Source organism: Tupaia chinensis, unplaced genomic scaffold (genome assembly GCF_000334495.1).
Source record: "Tupaia chinensis unplaced genomic scaffold, TupChi_1.0 Scaffold000289_1, whole genome shotgun sequence".
Classification (NCBI taxonomy): domain Eukaryota; kingdom Metazoa; phylum Chordata; class Mammalia; order Scandentia; family Tupaiidae; genus Tupaia; species Tupaia belangeri.
The window spans coordinates 797,887-820,597 of record NW_006159774.1 but is presented as its reverse complement, the minus strand read 5'-3'; the positions used below and the strand labels follow the sequence as shown (position 1 = coordinate 820,597).

General features: G+C 41.4%; 1 protein-coding gene across 1 annotated transcript in view; it reads right to left on the bottom strand.

The window, feature by feature from the left end:
* Window positions 1-22,711, bottom strand: part of TTLL11 (tubulin tyrosine ligase like 11) — a gene marked incomplete at its 5' end in the record, with an annotated part of 308,449 nt that overhangs the window by 232,023 nt on the left and 53,715 nt on the right. Inside the window, 2 exon segments of the mRNA XM_006150515.2 lie at window positions 5,136-5,269; window positions 12,611-12,707. Coding sequence (XP_006150577.2) covers window positions 5,136-5,269; window positions 12,611-12,707 — 231 coding nt within the window.

Sequence of the window (22,711 nt, the reverse complement as noted above, 5' to 3'; positions counted from 1 at the left end):
CAAAATAAAGAACGCTCAAAACTCAATTGTCAAAATAAACTATCCAATTTTTTTAAACATAGACAAAAAATACGAACAGATATTTCCTCAAAGAATATATTCAGATTGCAAATAAGCACATTAATGCCATTACCCAGCAGATAAAATGAAAATTAAAGCCAAAGAGATACAACTACATATCTAATAAAAAGGTAAAAATTTAAAATACTAATCATTACCAAATGTTGGCAGAGATATGGAAAAACTAGAGTGCTCATACAGTTCTAATGAAAGTGTAAAAAAATGGCACAACCAATTTGGAAAACAATAGCTACTTTCTTTTAAATTAAATATACACCTACTATATAATCTAGCCATTCTGTTTCTAGTCCTGCCTGGTGAAGGGAGGGAAGGGAAGAAGGGAAAGATTACAAGGGACATTAGAAAACGTTCTGAAGTGCTAGCTATTGATATGTTCATTCCTTGACTGTGGTGATAGTCTCATGGGTTTTTACATCTATCAAAATGTATCAAACTACATATTTGAAATACCTACAATTTACTGTATGTCAATTACATCTCAATAAATTTGTATCTTAAAAAATGTGAGACAAATAGGCTATCTGTTAATCTAAAGATACGTCCTCACAAAACATTTCATGATCACAAGGGAAAAATAGAACTTTACATAGAGAAATAGAGCAGCCACGACCTCAACTAAGTGGTCAAAATTACCATTACCAGGAATAGGACATCTTGACAGCTCGTACTCCTCATATGCTGCATTGACGAGGCCACAACATCACTTTTGTGGTATCCTTACCAAAATGTGCGATGTAAATTTAATCATGAGAAAAGACAGACAAAACTAAATTAAGGACCATTCTGAAAAAAATACTTAACTGGCTGGTACTCTTCAAAAGAGTCAAGGATCATGAAAAACAAAGGCATACTGTGGAACCATTACAGCTGAGAGGAGATAAAGGAGAAATGACAACTAAATGCAATCAGGGGTCATGGTGGAGAGGACCTTGTACCAAAACAGGACCTTCGTAGGACAATATTCAAATCAGGTGTGCAGATTACTTAATGATATTATATACATATTGATTTCCCTGTCCCATTAACTGCATAAAATGTTACTATTAGGGAAACTCGTTGAAGGGTCCAGAGGATTCTCTCTGTACTGTTTTGGTAGCTTTTGCTAAAGCCTGAAATTATTTTTAAACTTTAAAACTTTAAGCAAGATAAAGATACTTTTAGACAAACAAAAGCTGAGGGAATTTGTCACCAGCAGACTTGAATTATGAGAAATATGTGAAAGGAAATTCTTCAGGCCAAAGGAAAATAATACCACATGGAATTTCCGAGCTACACAAAGGAATGAAGGGTGCCATAAAGGTAAACATATGGCTACAAGTAAGAGAAGAATATATTTGTTTTTTAGGATTTTCATAAGACAATTGACTACTCAAAGCAAAAAAAAAAAAAAGATATATTATGGGTTTTAGTTAGAAATAAAGTATATGACAAAAGTAAGGAAAAGGGGTGGGAATACATGTATACTACTGTAAGGTGCTTATATTTTAATTGAAGTATGTAATACCTAAAGATAAATGTGGTAAGTTAAAAATGCACTATAGATTCCAGGGATATAACAAAAACTAAAAGAATTTTTAAAAAAGGTGTAGCTAATAAACCAAAAGAGAAGATAAATGAAACATTAAAAATATTTAATTAATCTGATAAGATAAATAGAAAAGAAATAGCAAGGTGGTAGACTTGACTCCAACATTTTATATTACACATTAAGTGTAAATTAAAAGTGTAAAAAATAAACACACCAATAAAAGGCAGAGGTTTTATTAAAATATATTATCTAGTATGTGAAAAAAAAAGGCAGAGGTTGTTAAACTGGATAAAAGAACAGAACCCAATTACATGCTATCAATAAGAAGCACTCTTTAAACGTGCAGATAGGTTAAAAATAAAAGAATGGTAAAAGAAATACAATGCCAATGCTAGGTTAAAGCAAGGTAGAGATGTAAAACCACAGTAGGCCATGTGGGAGTACAGTGCCCTCAACCACCATGCCACCTGCTGGCCCCAAAATACTGTATTGATATTAGACAAAGGAGACTTTACAAGAAAGCTACCTTATGAAGAAACTTGAAACCAACAGGCTAATAACAGAGCTTCAAAATGCATGAAGAAAAACTGACAGAACTAAAGAGAGAAGCAGATCATTCATAGAGTTGGAAATTTCAACATTAACTCAGTAACTGATAGAACAAGAAGGCCATGAATCAGTAAAAAAAGACAGTAAAACAGTAAAGTGAACAATACCAAGTATTGATTTGACTTCATTAAAATTTATAGCATGCTGCACCAATAATTCTAGAATACATATTATTTTCAAGCATGTATGAAACATTCACCAAAATAGATAATGTGTGGGCCATCAGAAAACTCTCTATAAACTTAAAAGGATTGAGATAAGATGTAATATAATCTCTGATGTCCGTAGAATTAAATTAGAAATCAATAAGAAAAGACAACTGGAAAATCCCAAAATTATTTAAGAAGTAAACAAACACCTTCTTAAATAACCTATGGGCAAAGGAGAAATCCCAAGGGAAATTACAGTACATTTCAAATGGAATGGTAATGAAAGCATAAAAAAAACAACATGTCTGAGATGCATCCAAAAGCAGTGCTTACAGGGAAATGAAATGCTTAAAGGTTTAAAAATCAGTGATTTGGGGTTCCTCCTTAAAGCTAGAGAAAGAAGAACAAATTAAACTGAGAAGAAGTAGAAGGAAGGAAATTTAATAAAAAGAGAAAGCAATGATATTTAAAAAGGAAAGACAATAGAGAAAAACAGTAATGTGACTCTTTAAAAATATCAATAAAATTGATAAAACTTTAGCTAGGCTGATCCTAGAAAAGAGAGAGAGAGAAAAAAAAACCCACACAAATGATCATTATCAGCAATGAAACAGGTGACATCACTACATATCCCACAGACATTAAAAAATAATAAGGGAATGTGATTTTTACAAGTTTTATGTCAATAAAATTAGATAACTTAGATGAAATGAACTAATATTTGAAAGACATAAAATGCCTGTCTACTAAAAAATGAATTAATAAGTTAAAAATGCTCCAAAAGAGAAATTCCCATACCCAAATACCCTCGACAGAAAATTACATCAAACATTTAAGAAAGAAATAATACCAAATGTATATACAAAATCTTCCAAAAAGTAGAGGAAGGCACATTTCTCAGTTTACTTAATAAGTTTGCATTATACCAAAAACATTATGTATAGTATGTATCATTATACCTGATACCAAAACCAAAAACCATTACATACCAATATCTCATGAACAAAGACACAAAAATTCTTAACAAAATGTCAGCAAGTGGAGTTCAGCAGCATATATAAAGGGTAATATATCATAAGCAAGAGGAGCTTAGGAATGCCAGGTTAGTCTAACATTTTTAAAAACCCTCATGTGAATCATCATAGTGCCAAACTAAAAAAGAAAAATCCTGTGATTATCTTAATAAATGAGGAAAAAGCATTTGACAAGATTAAGCACCAGTCGTGATGAAAGCTTTGTGCATACTATAGAAAAACCTTCTTTAGCCTGGTAAAGGGCATCTAGAAACAACCTAGCTAACATCATATGTAATAGTGAGAGTTGTGTGTTTCTTCTCTAAAACTAGGAACAAAACAAGGATAGTTACTCTACTTCTATTAAACTTTGTATTGGAGGTCTAAGCCTGGTACGATTGAACAAGAAAAAGGCGAGTGGGTTAGAAAGAAAGAAAAATACACTTATTCACAGTTGGTTGTGTCATCTAGATTTGGCCTTGTGGAATTGTTAGGTGTAGAGTTGTAGAGACGGAAAGGAAAGCTATCCTTCATAGCAATAGCATCATGAGCAGAGCCACGGAAGTGGGAAATTACAGGGTAAGTGTGGGGAACAGCTGATATTTTTTAAATTAACTTTATTGAAGCATAACTTGCACACCATAAAATGCATCCATTTTAAGTGAATGGTTGAATACTTTGAGAAAGATATACAGACCCACATGACCACCACCTCAGAGAGCTTCCTTCTGAAAGCGATCACTGCAAGCAGTTCTCATGTTTAGAAAATTGTAATTTTATTCTGAGCTTTATAATTCAATATTAAATCCAAAACAACATGGAAGCAATAAGAGAGACCACAAAAAATGTAGTTTACATCTTATGCTCTAGTTTAACTCCTGTTTCTTAAGCAGGTGGCTTAATTATTCATAGCCTCAGTTTCCTCATTCACTAAATGGGGATAATAATAAACCAACTTCACAAGACTGCTGTGAGGATTAAAATGAATAATGTTAAGCTTCTTGCACAATGCCTGAAACATGGGAGGACCAGCAGGCACTAGTCTCGTCATCATTAGAGAGGCATTTACTTTATGGGAACCCTCAGAAGCATGGTGTGGGCCAAAGAACTGTTGGCAAAGGCTTTGCAAGGCCCTAAATGAAACTAAAGAAAGGCTAACCAGAATGGCAATTCTGAGTTCCACTTCCTCACAGTTCTATTTCACCATCAGTGGTGAAGGCTCCAAGGTATTTCATGCACAAACATGTTGCCTCGAGATGGAATGGGCCGTTTGAGAATTGGTTCTGGAACACATTTAGTACAGGACACTTAAAAGGTACCCCTTGGTTTGTTAGATCTAGCCCCTGGCGTTTCCACAGAGCCCACTCTCCCACCTTTCATTCAGTGGGAAGCTGGAGACACCACACCCTTACGGTTTGCTCAGATGGTCTTGTTCCACTGGGGGCCGCGACCACCCACTGCAGCTCCATCTCCCTGGTCCGCTAGCACCCTGGCTCTAAGATCCAGCTCTATATCAGCTTCAACCTGTCACCTCATGTCAAGACCTTCTTCTTCCATGTTCCAACCTGTCACCTTACCTGTTCAACACTGCCAGCTGCCTCATTTGCAACTGTTATCCGCTGTGTACTGCTGAGACACTCCCTTAGACAGCCAGCTTCCTGGGGACCCTGTGCCCCAGCTCCCAGCACACAAGACCCAGGACTCAGTTGCACCCCTAGCATAAGTCAAGGGTCATGAGGATGGAGTGCCATCTACCTGAGCCACAAAGAGCTGGAACTCGTCAGGCAGAATCCAGGAGCGAGGGTAGAAGTTGTACTCCTCAGGAAAGAGATTCTGCATGATTCTCACGGCTCTGCTCAGAGTGATTTTACGCACCATCTCCGTCATGCCTGGGGAGAAGAGAAGCTGTGAGGTTTTTACAACAGTGGGCCATGCGCGATAAAACAGCCATTATGGGGACTTTTAAAACCAGCCACCCGACATATTCACTTTTCAGACAGGATTTTTTTTTTTTTTTTGAGTGTGAGTTGTTCCCCACTGCAGTGACCTGTGCTTTGGAAAGAACTACCAAATTAATAAAAAAAATTTTTTTTAATTAAAAAAATAAATAAAAACTTGAGGTAACAGACAATATTCTCTCCTGATAAAAAGAAAGGATCGGCTTGAAACAATGAGTTTTCACCTAGTTTATTATTCTATTCTTCGTTATCCCCTTAAGTAATGAATAGAGAACCATATACATCTTTCACTTAAAACTTAATGGCTTTGGGACCAGCAGATGGTATAATGGTTTGTCACTGGACTCCCTTGTAGTCGACTATGGTTCGAATCCTCGAACTGGCAGCTTAAAACTGACACCAAGTGCCTGTGCATGCATGCCCAAGATCCTGAGAGGATAATCCAGGAGAAGAGATTGAGGCGTGGCCTTCCCACCCAGGGGGGTGATTTCTCAATTTCTGTCTCTCTGTCTCTCTCTGTTTCTCTGGTAAGCACATGCATTCTATATCAAAAATCTTTCTCAAACAAACAAAAAAACTTAATGTCCTCTTTAATTTTGAGCCACCATACATACTTTGGAATTTCTTCCATATTATACCCTAGAGAAAATTACCTGGAGAACTCTGCTTACATTTGAGAAACTTAATTAAATCTCTCTGTTTCAATCTTTCATGAGTATTAAAGGTATACAACAGAAAAGGAGAAACCTTTCAGCAGTGATTCTGTCTCCTTGACTCAATGACAGAGAGTTGAAAGGATATCGTAACAAAACTATACATAGTTTAAGGGGGGGAAATGCAATCCATAGGACGGTTATAAGCACTGACTCCGATGTTAAACAGACCTCATTAACTTGGTCAGAGGGGATTGAAATGCCGCAGACATTTTAAAAGAATGGTGGATTTTTTTTTTTTTCTTGTAACATCACTAGTATCTCTGAGAAGAGAAGCCACTGAGTATATGAGGGAACTTCAAAAAGTTCATGAAAAAAAGTAGAATTAAAGTATGAGTTTATTTTGGTACAAAAAAGAGAAAACCCAAGTATAGTTTTTTTTTTCCTCATGTATCTTAGCAAATATTAAACAAATAGGTAAAAACTATACACTTTAGCTTGCTTAATTTTTTAAGGAAAATATCACTGCTAAAAATGGAGACCTAGAGTTTCATTCTGAAAGAGACTAAACAGTCCCTTTAGTGACACAAGAAATTTGCTTAACAAAGCTATTTTTGATAGAAAGTAAAAAGTTCTCTGTCAGCTTGGCATGCCCAAAGTAGCACAGGTTTCAAATGGGCACAGACAGTATGACTAACGTTTCTCTAAACCCCCATATTCAGGAAGTGAAGGGTAAATGTCGGAGAAAAGAAGGTTTTAATAACCAACTTCTTGCTTCTCTCAGCAGATTAAAAAGAGCAATAAATCTAAAGATCGCGGCTTTAAGATCTCAATGCCCAGGTTCTTAGTTCTTGTTTAGACGGATACAGAGGATTAAGTAAAAAGAAAAGAGCTTAAAAAGCACTGATTAATTTTGTTGTAATGTGGACTCTTCAGTATTAAACTCACTGAGGACACTAGTCTGAGCTTCCCAAGAAATGAGCCTGGAAAATTGCAGCTATTTCCACTCCTCTCCCTTAAATTAGAATGTTCAAGTTATAAGTGCTAAACGCAAAGTAAATGAAAGAAAATGTTGCCTTTTTTTGGACCTTTTGATTTGTGTTTGACCATATCTTACATTGTTAACTGTCATACCTAACTGCAATATAGCATCTTACACTGACCAAATAGTACTGTGATTTTCCTGCATTTTAATGGCCATGTGACAGGTCCTCTTGCAGAAATCTCTCAGCAGGGCAGAAAGACACATAACATAGACAGAAGGGCTGTGAGTACCAGAGGGCAGTTTGAATGCTCCAGAAAAGTTTGTGAAACTCAGTGTCCAGCAAACTGTGTAAATATTCATTTCAAGTTGCCATGTGTGCTGTTGGTCTCCACACCAGCCAACAGATCTGTTTCCAGGTTTACCTGTGTCTCCGGGCAGCTCTGCACTGGAAACAGCCAGCCTCAGAAGCACACTTACAAGCCAGTGGCTTCCCCCTAGACACTTCCCTCCTGTAGGCTGCTAACACCCATCCCATCCCTGCCTGAGTGCCTGTGTCTGGGAAGCACTAGTGTAGACCTCCCTCATCCACTTACCACCAAAACTGATGGTTCCTCCTCCAAATCTGAGCTGCATTCCCACTCGCTGCTGCCAGGAAAAGAGTCTCTGGCCCCTCACTAGACTCTGGTGGAAGCTGCTGGCATCCCTGCCTCAGGGATGGCTCGGAGACAGGTATGGGACTGACAACTTCTTTCGCTAGGACCCTGACAAGAGTAACTGGGTTTCTAGCTGAACCAGGGCACCCATTCCCATGTGAAAGGGGAAGTCAAACAACACCTGCCCCTCTTCACTGAGACCCTCTCCTTGGGCTCTGGGACTCATCTGACCTGAGACAGAAGCTCTTTAGGTCTAACCATCAATTCCACGCTCCTAAGAATGTGCAATGTGTTCATGTTGGGGAATGTACTTTGCATGCTGTAATGATATACAGTGATTGAATGTATAAAAAATATTAAAAATAAAAAAGTGAGTACAACTTTGTATTCCAGTTAAATAAGGGGAATTTTACCTGTTTCTCTGAGGCTGCATTGCTGGTCCCCAAATTTCAGCAGCCTATCTTTTGCTCCCAGTGCCTAAGTGGGTACCTCACAGTGCATAGACCTGCCTTTGCCTTGTTCTCTCCAAAGCTCCTTCATTTCCAGCCTCACTTCTGTTCCCCCCAAAGCCTGCCCTGCAAGGACTAGAGTCCTCCTACCTGTGACTTTAGCTCAGCACCTGGGTTCTGCTGTCTCCTAGCTGTTTCTGCTGAGGCTGCCTGCCTGCCTAGTTTTCTCACTAAGGTCTATCCCTAGATGTTCCTAAGTAGGAGCTGCCCTATTGATTGGGAAAACCTCTGACACTAAGGGCTTACCTCCCACCCCTTCCAAGGCCTGGGTTCTTTCTTCTGCTACTCTGGAGACTTAAGCCCTGGTGGGTCTCACCCCATTGGAATTAACCAAGAGGGTAAGAGTTTGAGCTTCAGGCTTTCCCACACAACCCTACCTAACCCAACTAAAAGAAAACATGAATACTTTCAGATCCATCCTCCTCTCTGTGCCCACTGCCCTGAGTAGTCCATCTTTTGCCTGGGTATAGCAGCAACCTCTTGGCTGTGCCTCTGTTTGCTCTTTCAGCCTTTCCATCCACTTCCAGTGTGTCTCTCTGACTGATCTTTCTGAAATGCAAGCCACTGGAGAGTCACTCTCAGGCTTACACATTCCTCAGTGGCTCCCCACTGTACTCGGGTCCCTGCCTGTCACCTCCCCACCGCACCACTCACTTCACTCACCCGGACCAGCACCGCCATGTGTCCTCTGCTGAGTGCTCCAAGCTTTCTATGTCTTTGCACCAACCCTGCTCCCTTGTTTGGCATGGGGATCCATTCTCAGAGGTTCAGTTTATGCACCGGGACCCTCTCCAGGGTCTCTCACCCTGCCTGCTCCCCAGCAAATCTAGGTTAGATCACATGACCTTGCTCCAAACTCCGACAGCATGCTAAGCTTCCTCTAGCATAACATTTGTGTTATATTTTCCTCCTCTCTTGACATGTCTTTCTCCTTGTTCTTGTATTCTCTGAGACCAGTCTAGAGCTTGACAGATGACCACTCCCACAGATTCCTCATGGAAGCCCTCTGCCAGGGTGGGCTCTCAAGTACCACCCGGCCCATGCCACCACACATGTCAGACCCTGAAACAGCAAGAAACTGTTGTCTGTAAGCTGAGAGTGGACAATTCTGGATTTCCTTATGGCAGAGACATATCCAAATCCGATTATTTTTATAGAAAGCCTTAATTGATCAGGTAAGATATAATAATGTATTTTGGAACCCAGGAGATGGTATCATGGTTATGTCACTGGGCCCCCATGTAGTTGACCGTAGTTTGAGTCCCAGACTTGGAGGCTTAAAACTCACACCGGGCACATGTGCATACATGCCAAAAATCTCAAAAGGAGAATGAAGTGTAGGGATTGCAGTGTGGCCGTCTCCCCTGTGGGGGTGATTTCTCACTTTCTGTTTCTCTGTCTCTCTCTGTCTCTCCAAAAAGTGCACACACCCTATAGCAAATATCTCTCTAAAAAAAAAAATTAAATAGTGTATTTTGGATAAAGAACTTGACCTAGAAGAGTAACTGCAATCTACTGTGCTGACACAAACAAAATCCATTACCTCCTCATGTGATCCAGAAGTTCTCAATTTATTCAGCAGGTAAAATATTTATGCTTGCTTAGCATATCCACTAGAACTTACTCTAAGTAATACACAAAGCATAGAAAATGCATTTCTTAAATAATGAGATAATGTGAGAGACGGAAGGTAAGCTTGGACACAAACTGGAGCCTAGGGACAGATGGTTCTGGAATCACCCCCTGCTGAGAAGTGCTGTCTTTCGGGGGGCAGAGAGGAATCACCCCCTGCTGAGAAGTGCTGTCTTTGGGGGGGGGGGCAGCAGGTGTGGCAACTCTACTCTCTGCCTGGAGGTTCCAGGGCCTTCTTTGTCATTAAGATAATTAATTGCTGTTAGCAAAGTGGAAAATTATATGTTCCAATTCCCGGCATGTAGAGTAAGGGATGTAACAAACTTGCTTCTTTGGAATGAATATTCTTTCATCACCTATAACGAAGCTAGTCCTTTGGGGGTACTTCTTGCTGTATTTCTCATCCGTGTTTCAAATGTAGATCCATAGCTTCTGCTTTTTCCTACTCTCAGCCACTAGATGAGGCATGAGCAAGGGGACAAAATGTAGATGAAACCTCATTTGATGATTCATGCCTTAGGAACTCTGTTCTCATTCAGAATCGTTCTCTTCCAAACTATATTCTCCCAATATCTCAATAAGTCCTTTCAGGAACATCAAAAAATATCCTTTTCTCAGCAGCAAGACAGACAAAATAACAGCTATCCTATTAACCTGGTGCACAAAAACCCTGGCTGCAAGAATCATTCTCATACCCTTACAGAATTCTTTTTCCTTTTCTAAGAACATATGTGACCTTGGGTTAACTTTCTATCTCTGTTCCCTGGGAAACCAATAAAGGTAGAATGTTAGCTCTGTTACTAGACAAGGTTGAAATGATCCCTGATTGGTGAACTGAGCCTTAGCTCTAGGCTTTTCTGAGCTTGGTGGTTCTTTTGGCTTAGCATAACCTTGGAAGCTAGGCTATGGGGTTATTAGAAGAGATGCTGGCTTGGGACCAGCAGATGGTGTAGCAGTTATGTCGCTGGACTCCCACATGGTCAACTGTGGTTCTAGTCCTGGACCTATTGGCTTGAAATCACACCAGGTGCATGTGCATGTATGCCCAAGATCCCAAGAGGAGAATGGAGGAGAAGGGCTTGTGGCATGGCCATTCCCTCTGGGAGGGTGATTTCTTACTTTTCCTCTCACTGTGTCTGTCTCTCTCTCCAGTGAGTGCATGTGCCCTAAGGCAAAAATCTCAGAGAAATAGAGAGAGAGAGAGGGAGAGAGGGAGAGAGGGAGAGAGGGAGAGAGAGAAAGGGATGCTAGCTTCTATGGAGCACCTAATCCAAGATGACCTCACATCCAACCAGGTGGATCTCATCTCCCTGCACCTAATCTTTTGCTTGGGAGCCAGAGATTAGTCAATGGAACTCTTTCATATACTCCATTGACGAGAAATGCTTGACACTGACTGACACTCTGTCTTCCCTGCCCTATATCCTTCTAAGTGAATCTGTGCCAGGTTGGCTGAGCGAAGGGATCTTGTAAGTTTGCATGCTTAGTTGAAAACCCTCTGATGGATGTGGCTTCACTAACCATGTATGATGCATGATATTGGGTTTTCTGAGAGATTTTTTCCTTAAATAATGGGATAGAACATCAAAGAAGAATAATTTCACTTGCCCTTTAAAATAAGAACAAATGATACAATACTAAGATAAAACACCTTGTATTCAGGCAACTATATTGAGGCTTCAACCATGTAAAAATGATTCTAAAATATGGTAAAGTTTAGGAGGAAACATTCTGTTAAATGAGGGATGAGATTCAGGGTGACGTTCTTTTAGAAGTTATTTATTATTGCATCATAGTACAGTCTGTGATATATTAAAATTTTTGAAAATAAGTGAAAGACTGGCTGGATCATACCCAGCTTAACTAATTGTTTCCCTAAGCAGGCCTCTATCCTTAGCTACCCTCTTCACTTAATGGTCAACAATAAAAATAGTAATCATAGCAGAAGAAAGTGGTAGAGATTTTTTGTTTGTTTTGTTTTGTTTTAGAGAGATTTTTGCTATAGGGCATGTGCACTCACTGGAGAAACAGAATGAAAAACGAGAAATTACACCCTCCCCCCCCACCCGGGGGGATGGCCACACCATAGTTTCTTCTTCATTCTCCTCTTGGGATTTTGGGCATGCATGCACATGCACCTGGTACGAGTTTTCAAGCCGCCAGGTTCAGGACTCAAACCATGATCAACTATGTGGGAATCCAGCAATGTAACCATCACCCAGTCTGCTGGTCCCAATTTTTTTTTTTTTAAATACGTATGGGAAGTGGACTATCTTAACATGCTGGCTATAGCACTCTTCTAGCACTTAGGATCCTCTTTGTAGGCTAGGTCTCATTGAGACAATGTTGTTGGATTAAAGACAGAGGCTTCCTGTACCTACAGCATTCAGAGTGCAGACTGGTGTGTTTGGTTAAATTGGTACCTCCAAATACAATAAAGAACAAGGTAGCTGCTATCCACTTCTGTAATATAGTCCTAGAATTCTAGCACTCATTTCCTGTTGATGAAATGATCTCATTCTTTCAGAGACTACAGCCCCCTGCTCGACCCCCATGCTATATCTACAACCTAAAAGGTGAAAGCCACCTTCTTCCCTGGTGGAATCGGACCAAGAAAGCATCTTTAAACCCTCTCCCAGCTGTAAGCCTTCAGTGGTTTGAGCCCTGATTATCTCCGCAACACCTTCCCTCTCGAGGAACGAGCCCAGCAGCAGTGTGGGCAGCAATCCCCAATTAGGAGTCCTCAAGTTTGATCTCAAAACACTGTCATGTTTTTGTAGAGGAGCACACCCTGAGATCCAGCCCTGGAAACACTTGTAAGTGCCAACAACAGCAGATACCTGGAAACTTGTTCACTTGACCGGAGAAGATGTCATTGTCGTGAAATGAAACTCCATGCCAGTAGATGTCACAGGGCAAGCGTCGACCGAATGGGAACTGGAAGGAAGAGAAGAAATGGGATTAATAATAAGAGAAGTAACCACACTGGGGGTCTAAAAAGAAATGTGACTAATAATCAGAGGAGAGGTGACCACACTGGGGGTCTATTCCACACTAATTCCTGGCACCCTGGCAGATGTCACACAACTTAATCCTCTCATGAGCACGTGAGGTAGATGAGCTTCGTTCCTATCTTACAGACAAGGAACACATTCGGATGGGTGTGATACTTACCCAGCAGTTCTGATACATGTGGCAGACACCCGACTTTACAGGCACTATTTCACTTTAATCCTCACCATTATTCTACAAAGGATTATTCCTATTTCACTGATTAAAAAGTCAAGACAAAGAGGTCATTTAACATGCCCAAGGTCTCACAAAGCTGGTAAGGCGAGAAATTAGGATTTGAACCCAGGTCTATCTGAATTCCCAGCCTGTACTTTCCTTTCTCTGAAAACTGCAATCCTCATCCCAGCCCCACAGAATAACCTCTCAAACCAGCCTATGGCCTGGTGGTTATGTGAGCTGGATCCCACATAGCCAACTGCACAGCTGAAGTCCTAGACCTGGCAGCTTGAAAACATGCAAGGCACGAGTGTGTGTGTGTGCCCAAAACCCAGAAAGGAGGGAGAAATGGAGGAAAAAGAGTCACAGTATGGCTATACCCCGCGATGGGGGTTGTGGGTGCTTTCTTGCTTTCTCTCCCTCTGTTATTTTCTCTCAGAAAGCACACACACCCTCTGTCAAATTAAAAAATGAATAAGCTCTCAGAATCTCTCTCTCTCTGTCCCTCTCTCTCTCATACACACACACACACACAGAGAGAGAGAGAGAGAGAGAGAGAGAGAAGCTCCATGAAAGCAGGATGAATCTCTTATGCCTAAAACAGTCCCTGGAATTAACATAGCCTTTTTGAATTAATGAATGAACAAACCGAGGGTGGTTATCTTATTTAAGATGAGATAACCAGATTCTCTGTTCCAGGAATAGGGACCAAAAGATGCTACACAGCTCCAGCTGGCCCTTCACCTGGGAGGGTAACGAGCCAGAGCTGGGCACCGGTGCTTGGTTGCCTGAAGAGAGGCGCAAAGGCAGCCAGTCTGCGGGGAGAGAAGAAAGAAGCAGATAGGGGAGAAAAGTCAAGATGAGAGTGACCTTGGTTCCTAGGCTTCCAGGCCTCGGCCCAGGCCCTGGTGAGCCCAGCTGCCCTCGTGCCCTGGATCCTGTAAGGTAGCCTTGGGTTCTGAGACTTTGCGGTATTCTAAAATCCTCTTTGAAAGCACCGTAGGGTTTCAATTACTTGCAGTCAGAAAATCCCTCACTGAGACAAAAGGGCAAGTTATTTCTATACCCTCCTGATGCCTTTCAAAGTTACCAACAAAGTCTGCATTAACAGAATGTATTTTTTAAATCTGCCACTTAGACGACCTTGTTAGAGGAGAAAAGTGAGGATGTTAGTTCCTATTTAGAACTCACTTGTAAGAAGTCCAAAAGCAGAGGGCTGGTTGATCCCCAGCCATTCCAAATGAAAACCGAGGCAGGCGCACTCCAGCGCTTTACATCGGTCACGTGACTGCAGAACTGCGCCCAAGGGAGGCATTTGTTACATCCACTATTAGCATCAACAACTTCCTTCCACCCTTCACAGGATCTCACTCACGTTCTTCACATCCAGTGGGCTGTATGCTATCCATTCAGTACTCATAAATACAAAGAGACACAGCATATGTTATTTTCAATGCTAACGCAAAGAGGAAGAAGAAAATAACCAGAGAGCTTTCTCTAAAAAGCGGGTTATACTGTATCTAAGCAAAGTGTCCTCAGAGCCTAGTGCCTTTGCTGCCTGCAATGAGGGGCCAAGGCCTGCCCCATGGCAGTGGATGACCTGATGATGTTTTGTCACCCTGTTGCTGTCCTTCGAGCTTTATGCCCCTCAGGAACACCAGGTCAACCCTCAGTTCAGAAATACCTTTAGCTCTTTCAGTCCTGAGACTCCACCATTAAAAAAAAATTTATCTATTCATCCAATAATCATTACGTGCCAGACATTGTATGAGGTGCTGGGAATACATAAGAACATAATTTTTAAAATAGTTCCCAGAATTGCATGTTCCTAATCCTACCTACCTCTTTTTTTTTTTAATTAAAAAAAAAATTTGTTATAGAGCATATGTGCTTGTCAGAGAAAGTGAGAAAGTACCTCCCAGAGGGATGGTCATGCCACAATCCCTTCTCCTCCATTCTCCTCTTAGGATTTTGGGCATGCGCACAGACACACACACACACACACACACACACACACACACACACGTGCGTGCCTAGTGTATTTTTCAAGCCGCTGGGTTGAGACTTGAATCACACAGTCAGCCATGTGGGACTCAGCCATCTTAACCACACATGACAGGCTAGCCCATAATCCTACATATTTTCAAGCTTTTCTTAAAAATTATCTGTTTACACAGCTCACATCATATTCGATGATAAAAGTATAACAATTTTTTTCTTTAGAATCAAGAATAAGATACAGATACCTGGTTTCACCACTTCTATTTAATAGAATATTAGAAATTCTAGCCAGAGCAATGGGCAAGAAAAAGAAATAAAAGGCATCCACATTGGAAAGGAAGAAGTGAAATTAGTAAAATAATCTCTGCTTGTAGATGACATTATGCTATATGTAGAAAACCCTAAAGATTATATGAAATATTGTTAAAACAATAAATCCACCAAGGTTTCAGGATAAAATATCCACACATGAAAACCAATTGTGAGCGTCAGCCAGGTGTGGGAGTTGAAGGAGGTGATCCCACATGGCCAACTATGTGGTTCAAATGTGGACCCAGCAGCTTTAGAAACACATGGGTGAGTGTGAATGCTGGCCCCAAATCCTAAAAAATAGGGAGATATGGAAGAGAAGGGACTGCAGCATTATTATTCCCCAAGGGGTGGGGGGAGGTGCTTTCCCACTTCCTCCCTCTAGAAGGGACTGCAGCATTATTATTCCCCAAGGGGTGGGGGGGGTGCTTTCCCACTTCTTCCGTCTCTCTGACTCATCAGAAAACACACATACCCTCTGGCAAATTAAAAAAAAAATCAACTGTGTTTCTATACACTGACAATGAATTACATAAAAATGATTTTTTTTCCATTGGGCTGGCACCACCATGCCCAAAAATGAATTTTTTTAAGCAGCATTATTATTCCCCAAGGGGTGGGGGGGGTGCTTTCCCACTTCTTCCGTCTCTCTGACTCATCAGAAAACACACATACCCTCTGGCAAATTAAAAAAAAAATCAACTGTGTTTCTATACACTGACAATGAATTACATAAAAATGATTTTTTTTCCATTGGGCTGGCACCACCATGCCCAAAAATGAATTTTTTTAAAATTCCATTTACAATAGCATTTAAAAGTCCCTAGGAATTAACTTAACCAAGGAGGTGCAAGATTGTACACTGAAAAGCACAATAAGTTCCTAAAGGAGTTAAAGAGGACACAAATAAATGGGTAGAAATCCTGTGTTTACAGACTGAAGATAATTTTAAGCTGTCAGCATTATCCAAAATGATCTACAGAGTCAGTCCATCTCTACCAAGATTCTAAGTTTTTCAGAAGTAGATAAATCCATCCTGAAATCCATATGGAATTAAAGCAAACCCCAAGTAGTCAAAATAATCTTGAAAAAGGAATGAAGCTGGAAGTCTCACACTTTCTGATGCCAAAACTCATAACAAAGCTACAAAAATTAAGTAACATATAAAACAATGAGACGCCACTGCACACTTCTTAGAATGGCTAAAATTCCAAGCACTAACAAATGTAGCAAGGATGTGGAACAGGAACTCTCTCTTATTTCTTGTGGGAATGCAAAATGGTAGAGGCACTTTGGAAGATGTTCTGTTAGTTTCTTGCAAAACTAAACATAGTCTTACTATGGGATCCAGAACTTGTGTTCCTTAGTATTTACTAAAGTGAGTTGAACTTTGTCCACACAAAAACCTTCACATGAATGCTTATAGCAGCTGTATTTATAATTACTAAAACTTGGAAGCAGCTGAGATGTCTTCCTGTAGGTGAATGGACACATAAACTGGCATAGCCAATGAAATATTTTTCAGGGATAAAGAGAAATTAGTTATTAAGCTACAAAAAGACAAAGAGGAACCTTGCGTGCATATTATTAATGAAAGAAGCCAATGTGAAAAGGCTACATGCCATTTGATTCCAACTAGATGACATTCTAGAAAAGACAAATCTATGAAACAGGAAAAAGATCATTGGTTGCCAGGAGTGGGAGAGGAGGGAGAGGTGAGTAGCAGAACACAGATGGTTTCTACAGCAGCGAACCTTTTCTGTACAATATAGTAATGGTGAATACTTGTTATTATGCCTAGAATGTGCAACACCAAGAGTGAGCCCTAAGGAAAGCTATGGCCTTTGATTTGTGGCAAGTGCACCACTGTGATGCAGAATTTAAGAAGTGTGATAGGCTGTTTTGGAGTGGGGAGCAAAAGGTATATGAGAAATATTTGTACCTTCCACTCTACTTTGCTGTGAACCTAAAACTTCTTTACAAAATAAAAAATGATAAAAATAAAATTTAGAATACCAATGTGGTACTGTCTTAAAGACAGACATGTAAGACAATGGACTATGACACCCCAGAATCAAAGTCTTCATGTGTGGTCATATGATTTTCAAAAAAGGTGACAAGATTATTCAATGGGGAAAGGGAAGTCTTTTCAGCAGGTGAAAATTTGGGTATCCACATGCAAAAAAGAATGAAGTTGAACCCTTGCCTTACAGCAAACAAACAAAGCAAATTAACTCAAAATAGATCAAAGATCTAAACATAAGACCTAAAGCTACAAAACCCGTAGAATACAGGAGAAAAGGTTCTTAACATTAGGTTTGACAATGGCTTCTTGGAAATGACACTACGAGCACAGGCAACAGCAGGCGACCACTTGTCTGTTTGCCCAGGAAAGATCCAGTTCATGCCTGTTGTCCTACTGCTGTTTGTTATTGTGGTTGTTGTTGCTGTTTGGTTGTTTGTTTAGTTTTTGTTATAGGGCATGGGCCCTCACCAGAGAGAAATAGACAAATAGAGAAAGAGAGAGTGGAAAACTGAGAAATCACTCCCCAGAGGGGATAGCCACACCACAATCCCTTCTCCTCCAGTTTCCTCTTGGGATTTTGGGCATATGCACACACACACACACACATATGCCTGGCCTGATTTTCAAGCCACCAGGTCTAGAACTCTAACCATACAGTTGGCCATGTAGGATCCACTCACCTTAACCCCCATGCCACCAGTTATTTTTAATTACTCTCCTTTTTACTTTCCAATGTATCCCACTTTGGGAAGTAAGTTAATTGTTCACAGTCCTGAGGAAGGACTGTTTGTCTCCCTGACATACAACAGGCAGAGAGATTTTTATTTCTAATGTGGCTCTGACCATGCCACTCCTCTGCTCACCACTCTTCAGTGCCTTCAAATGGATCACAGGACCAGGTCTAAACTCCAAGCCTGGTCACAAACTCCCCTCTACTGAATCTCCTGCCTCATGTCGGGCCATTCACACCTTGTGCTCTTGCATTGCCAGCTTCTTTAAACATACAGCATCTTACTGTTTTGTGGGCAGGGGTTCTACAGGTTAGTCCATCTGCCTGGGGCCTCCTGATTTGGCTTACCCGCCTACTCCCTCCTCCATGAAGCTGTCCCACCAGCTCTCCTTTCTCTGTGACTTTGGTAGTGGGCACCCATCACAGGCCACTCTGAAACAGCTTCTTTTAAGTCTATCTCACTATTTTGTGAACTCTTGGAGAACGAGGAGAGCCTCGGATCATCTGTGTACTCCTAATGCCAAGACTTTGGTGATTTTATTTTCTTTTAATTATTACGAAGGAGGGGCCAGCAGGTGGCATGCTGGTTAAGGCGCTGGGTTCCCACGTGGCCAACTACAGTTTGAGTCCCAGACCCAGCAGCTTGAAAAATCACATTGGGCATGTGTGCGTGGGCACCCAGAATTCTGAGAGGAGAATAGGGAAAAGGGACTGCCGCAAGGGATCAGCCCGGGTCCTCCATTCTCCTCTCGGGATCTTGGGCACGCACGCACACGCGCCCGGCGTGAGTTTTAAGCCACCGGGTCCGGGACACGAACCGCGGTCGACTACGTGGGAGTCCAGCGACATAGCCATTACACTAACTGCTGGTTCCCTGACCAACTACAGTTTGAGTCCCAGAACCAGCAGCTTGAAAAATCACATTGGGCATGTGTGCGTGGGCACCCAGAATTCTGAGAGGAGAATAGGGAAAAGGGACTGCCGCAGGGGATCAGCCCGGGGGGTGACTTCCCACTTTCTCTCTCTCTCTGTCTCTGTCTCCCTGGTGAGCGCATGCACCCTATAGCAAAAATCTCAACAACAACAAAATTATTATTGAACTTAAGAATTCTACATATTTATGAGCTTTCCTTTTTCATCTTTTTGGGGTCATAAATTCCTCAGAGATTCTCCCAGAAAAGCATACAATATATAAAATTTTCCTTTTGATTTTAAGAGATTCAAAGACTCCCTCAAGCCCCTACTTGTTCACAGATACCACTGTAAGGAGCATCTGCAGTAATGTTTCATGAGCAATGAACTCCTACATGCCGCAACTCAAATACATGGCATCATCGTCATCAAGGTTAGCACAGGGACAGCTCTGTGGCATAGCAGTCATGTGCTGTTCAGGAGAAGCTGGATTCCACATGCTGACTGTAGTTCAAGTCCCCAGACAGGTCAACATGAAATACACCAGGCACATGTGAGTGCCCGGGATCCAATAAACTAGAAGACTGAAGGAAGGAGACTACGGTGTGTCCAGACTCTGTGGAGGGTGCCTCTCTCTCTCATTCTCATATATCTAAGTTCTCTCATGTATAAAGAAAAGGTAAATTGAAACAAAATTTTTAAAAAATCTTTCTCTGGGGACCACCAGATGGCATAATGGTTATGTCACTGAACTCCCATGTAGTCAACCGTGATTCAAGTCCTAGACACAGAGGCTTAAATCTCATACTGGGCACATGTGCACACATGCCCAAGATCCTGGGAGGAGAATGGAGAAGGAATTTCGGCATGGCTATCTCGCCTGGGGGGGTGATTTCTCACTTTCTGTCTCTCTGTCTCTGTTTTTCCAGTGAGTTCATGAGCCCTATAGCAAAAATCTCTCTCTAAAAATCATCATCATCATCTCTGAAAGATATTAAAATGCATCATTAATTCAATATCTCTCCATAATAAGGGAGGACAACATTCTTTCTTTCTTTTCTTTCTTTCTTTTTATTTTTTTGAGAGTTATTTTTGCTATAGGGTGCATGTGCTTGCCAGAAAGATAGAGAGAGACAGAGAGAGAGAAAGCGAGAAATCACCCCCCAGGGGGAATGGCCACGCTGCAATCCCTTCTCCTCCATTCTTCTCTCGGGATCTTGGGCACACACGCACATGTGCCCAGCATGAGTTTAAGCCACCCGGTCCAGGACTTGAACTGCAGTCAACTACATGGGAGTTCAGCAACATAGCCATTACGCTAACTGCTGGTCCCGGGTCCCAAAAATTTTTAAAAAAAAAAAAAAAAAAAAAAAAAAAAAAAAAAAAAAAAAAAAGTTAGTATTTTTGTAATGCTTATTTCTATGTGTTAAACACTTTACATGTATAATCTCATTTAAACCTCACAAAAGCCTTATGAGAAAGATAGTACTATTATCCCCACTTACACAAAGGACACCAAAGCTTCTAGAGAGTAAATACCCTTCTGAAGATCTCAGAGCCAGTGAAGGCAGAGTCGAAATGAAATCTCGGTCTGGTTCTAAGTCTCATGCATCTAACCACCACACGCTGCTTTTTGTGAACTGATCACCATAGTCGTACGTAGTGGTCCCACCTGAATTATTCTAACTATCCCACTCTCACCCAGGATGCTACCCTCTTTGTCACAAGCTCTTCCCTCAGAGTTATACCTGTGTGGACCCCAAATCCTTTTCCCTCTTGTTCAGAAGGCCTGAAAACAAACCTGTCGAACAGCCAGGCTCAAACAAGACCTGGAGCCACTGTAAGTCCTCCATGCATCTTTGTGCTTAAAGATTTGATGCCCGGGTCCCTGTTTCTAATGGCCTGAAGAGCAAGTTCAAACGCCCAGGGGATTCTGCAAAATGAAATTTCACAGTGAATGCTGATGAAAGCATAAGTCACATTTTTTGAACTTTGTGAATGATTTTCTTCATAAAGCTTCTTTAGGAGCAGAAACTCTTTCAAGTGACTGAGGGATAAATGTGGCAAATAAGCTTGGATATAGGCAAGTAAATGCCTCGTGTGGGGAAACCATCCAAACTGCTGCTTTAAAATGAGGGACCCAGAACTCACGAGGAACACACGGAAGATGTGGGTGCCAAAATGCCCAGCTCCTACGAGGGAAACCCTGGCTCAAGTCCCAACCCACCAGTCCCCACCCAGAGACCTTGCTGTGGTGGCTTGGTCCCTTTAAGCGCTAGCAGTTTATCTACAATGGAGGAAAACAATAGCAATAAAACCTGGCCACCTCCCAGGGCTGTTATGTGGATGGAGGTAATGCATGGGCAAGCACTTTGTAAGCAGTAAATTGCTGTTATATAGGACAGGTTATTATTTTTAATGTCCAAGGAAATCACTTCAATGAGTAACTTCAATTTTAAAAGACGCCAACCAAATATCAAGCATCATTAGGACAGCTCTTGAGTAAGGACACTGTGCTGTGTACCTGTACTTGAAAAGCCTTACATATACCCGCAGGCAGAGTTAATAGATTTCTCTCCAATGTTTCCTCTGCACTCAGTTAATGCCAATAACACAACCACTACCTTGTAGGGCGTTTATGTTTACACGACTGCCTCTCGCACCAGACAGAATGCTGCAGGGCGAAGACATTTTATTCTTTTTTCTACCCTCTCCCTCAACTACCCATCTGTAATTGGCAGCCTCTAATATTGTGACCAGTGATCCCTGCCTTCTGGAATTTATACCCTTGTTTTTCCTCTCCCACACTGTCACAGGGCTGACCTATGTGACACATGGCATTCAGCAAAAGTGATGAGATGTCACTTCCAACATTAGGTATTGTTATTAAAAGACTATGAGGCCTGGATGATGGTGCAGCAGTCAAATGCAACACTCTGAGGGGCTGACCCATGGTGGAAAGTTCCCAGTTCATGTCCAGAGACCTTCCTGAGTTCCCTTGACCCATGCTGGCGAGGGGTCGATTGTGATCAAGACCATGTCGGGGGGTGCTCCCTCTCTGCTTCTCTCTCTCTCTCTCTCTCTCTCTCTCTAGTTCATGGGAGAGAGAAACTCTTTCTTGGAGTCTCACCCCCTAAGGAGATGCCCACATGGCAAGAAACAATGCTTCCAGTCATTCCACCATGTGAGCCATTTTGGAAATGAATCTTTTAGGCCAAGCTAAGTCTCAAGAATCTGTAGCACAGGCCAACAGCTTGCCTGCAGCTTCATCAATGAACCTGAGTCAGATCATCTGCTCAAGTTGCTCACCCTCAAACACTGTGTGAGATAAAAAAAAAAAAAAAAAAAAAGTTAATTGTTGGGGTCAGCAGATGGCACAGTGGTTAAGGCACTGGACTCCCATGTGGCCAACGGCAATTTGAATCACGGATCTGATGATTTGAAATCATGCTAGGTGTGTGTGCATGTGTGCCTAAAATCCCAGGAGAATAGAGGAGAAGGGATTTCAGTGTGGCCATCCCCTCCTGGAGGTGATTTCTCACTTTCCCTTACATTGTCTTTCTGTCACCTCTCCAGAAAGCACATGTCCCTTATGGCAAAAACCTTTTTCTTTTCTTTTTTTGAGAAGTTTTTTGCTATAGGGTGCATGTGCTCCCCAGAAAGACAGAGACAGAGAGACAAAAGCAAGATATCACCCCCCCACTGGGGGGGATGGGCCCACCACAAACCCTTCTT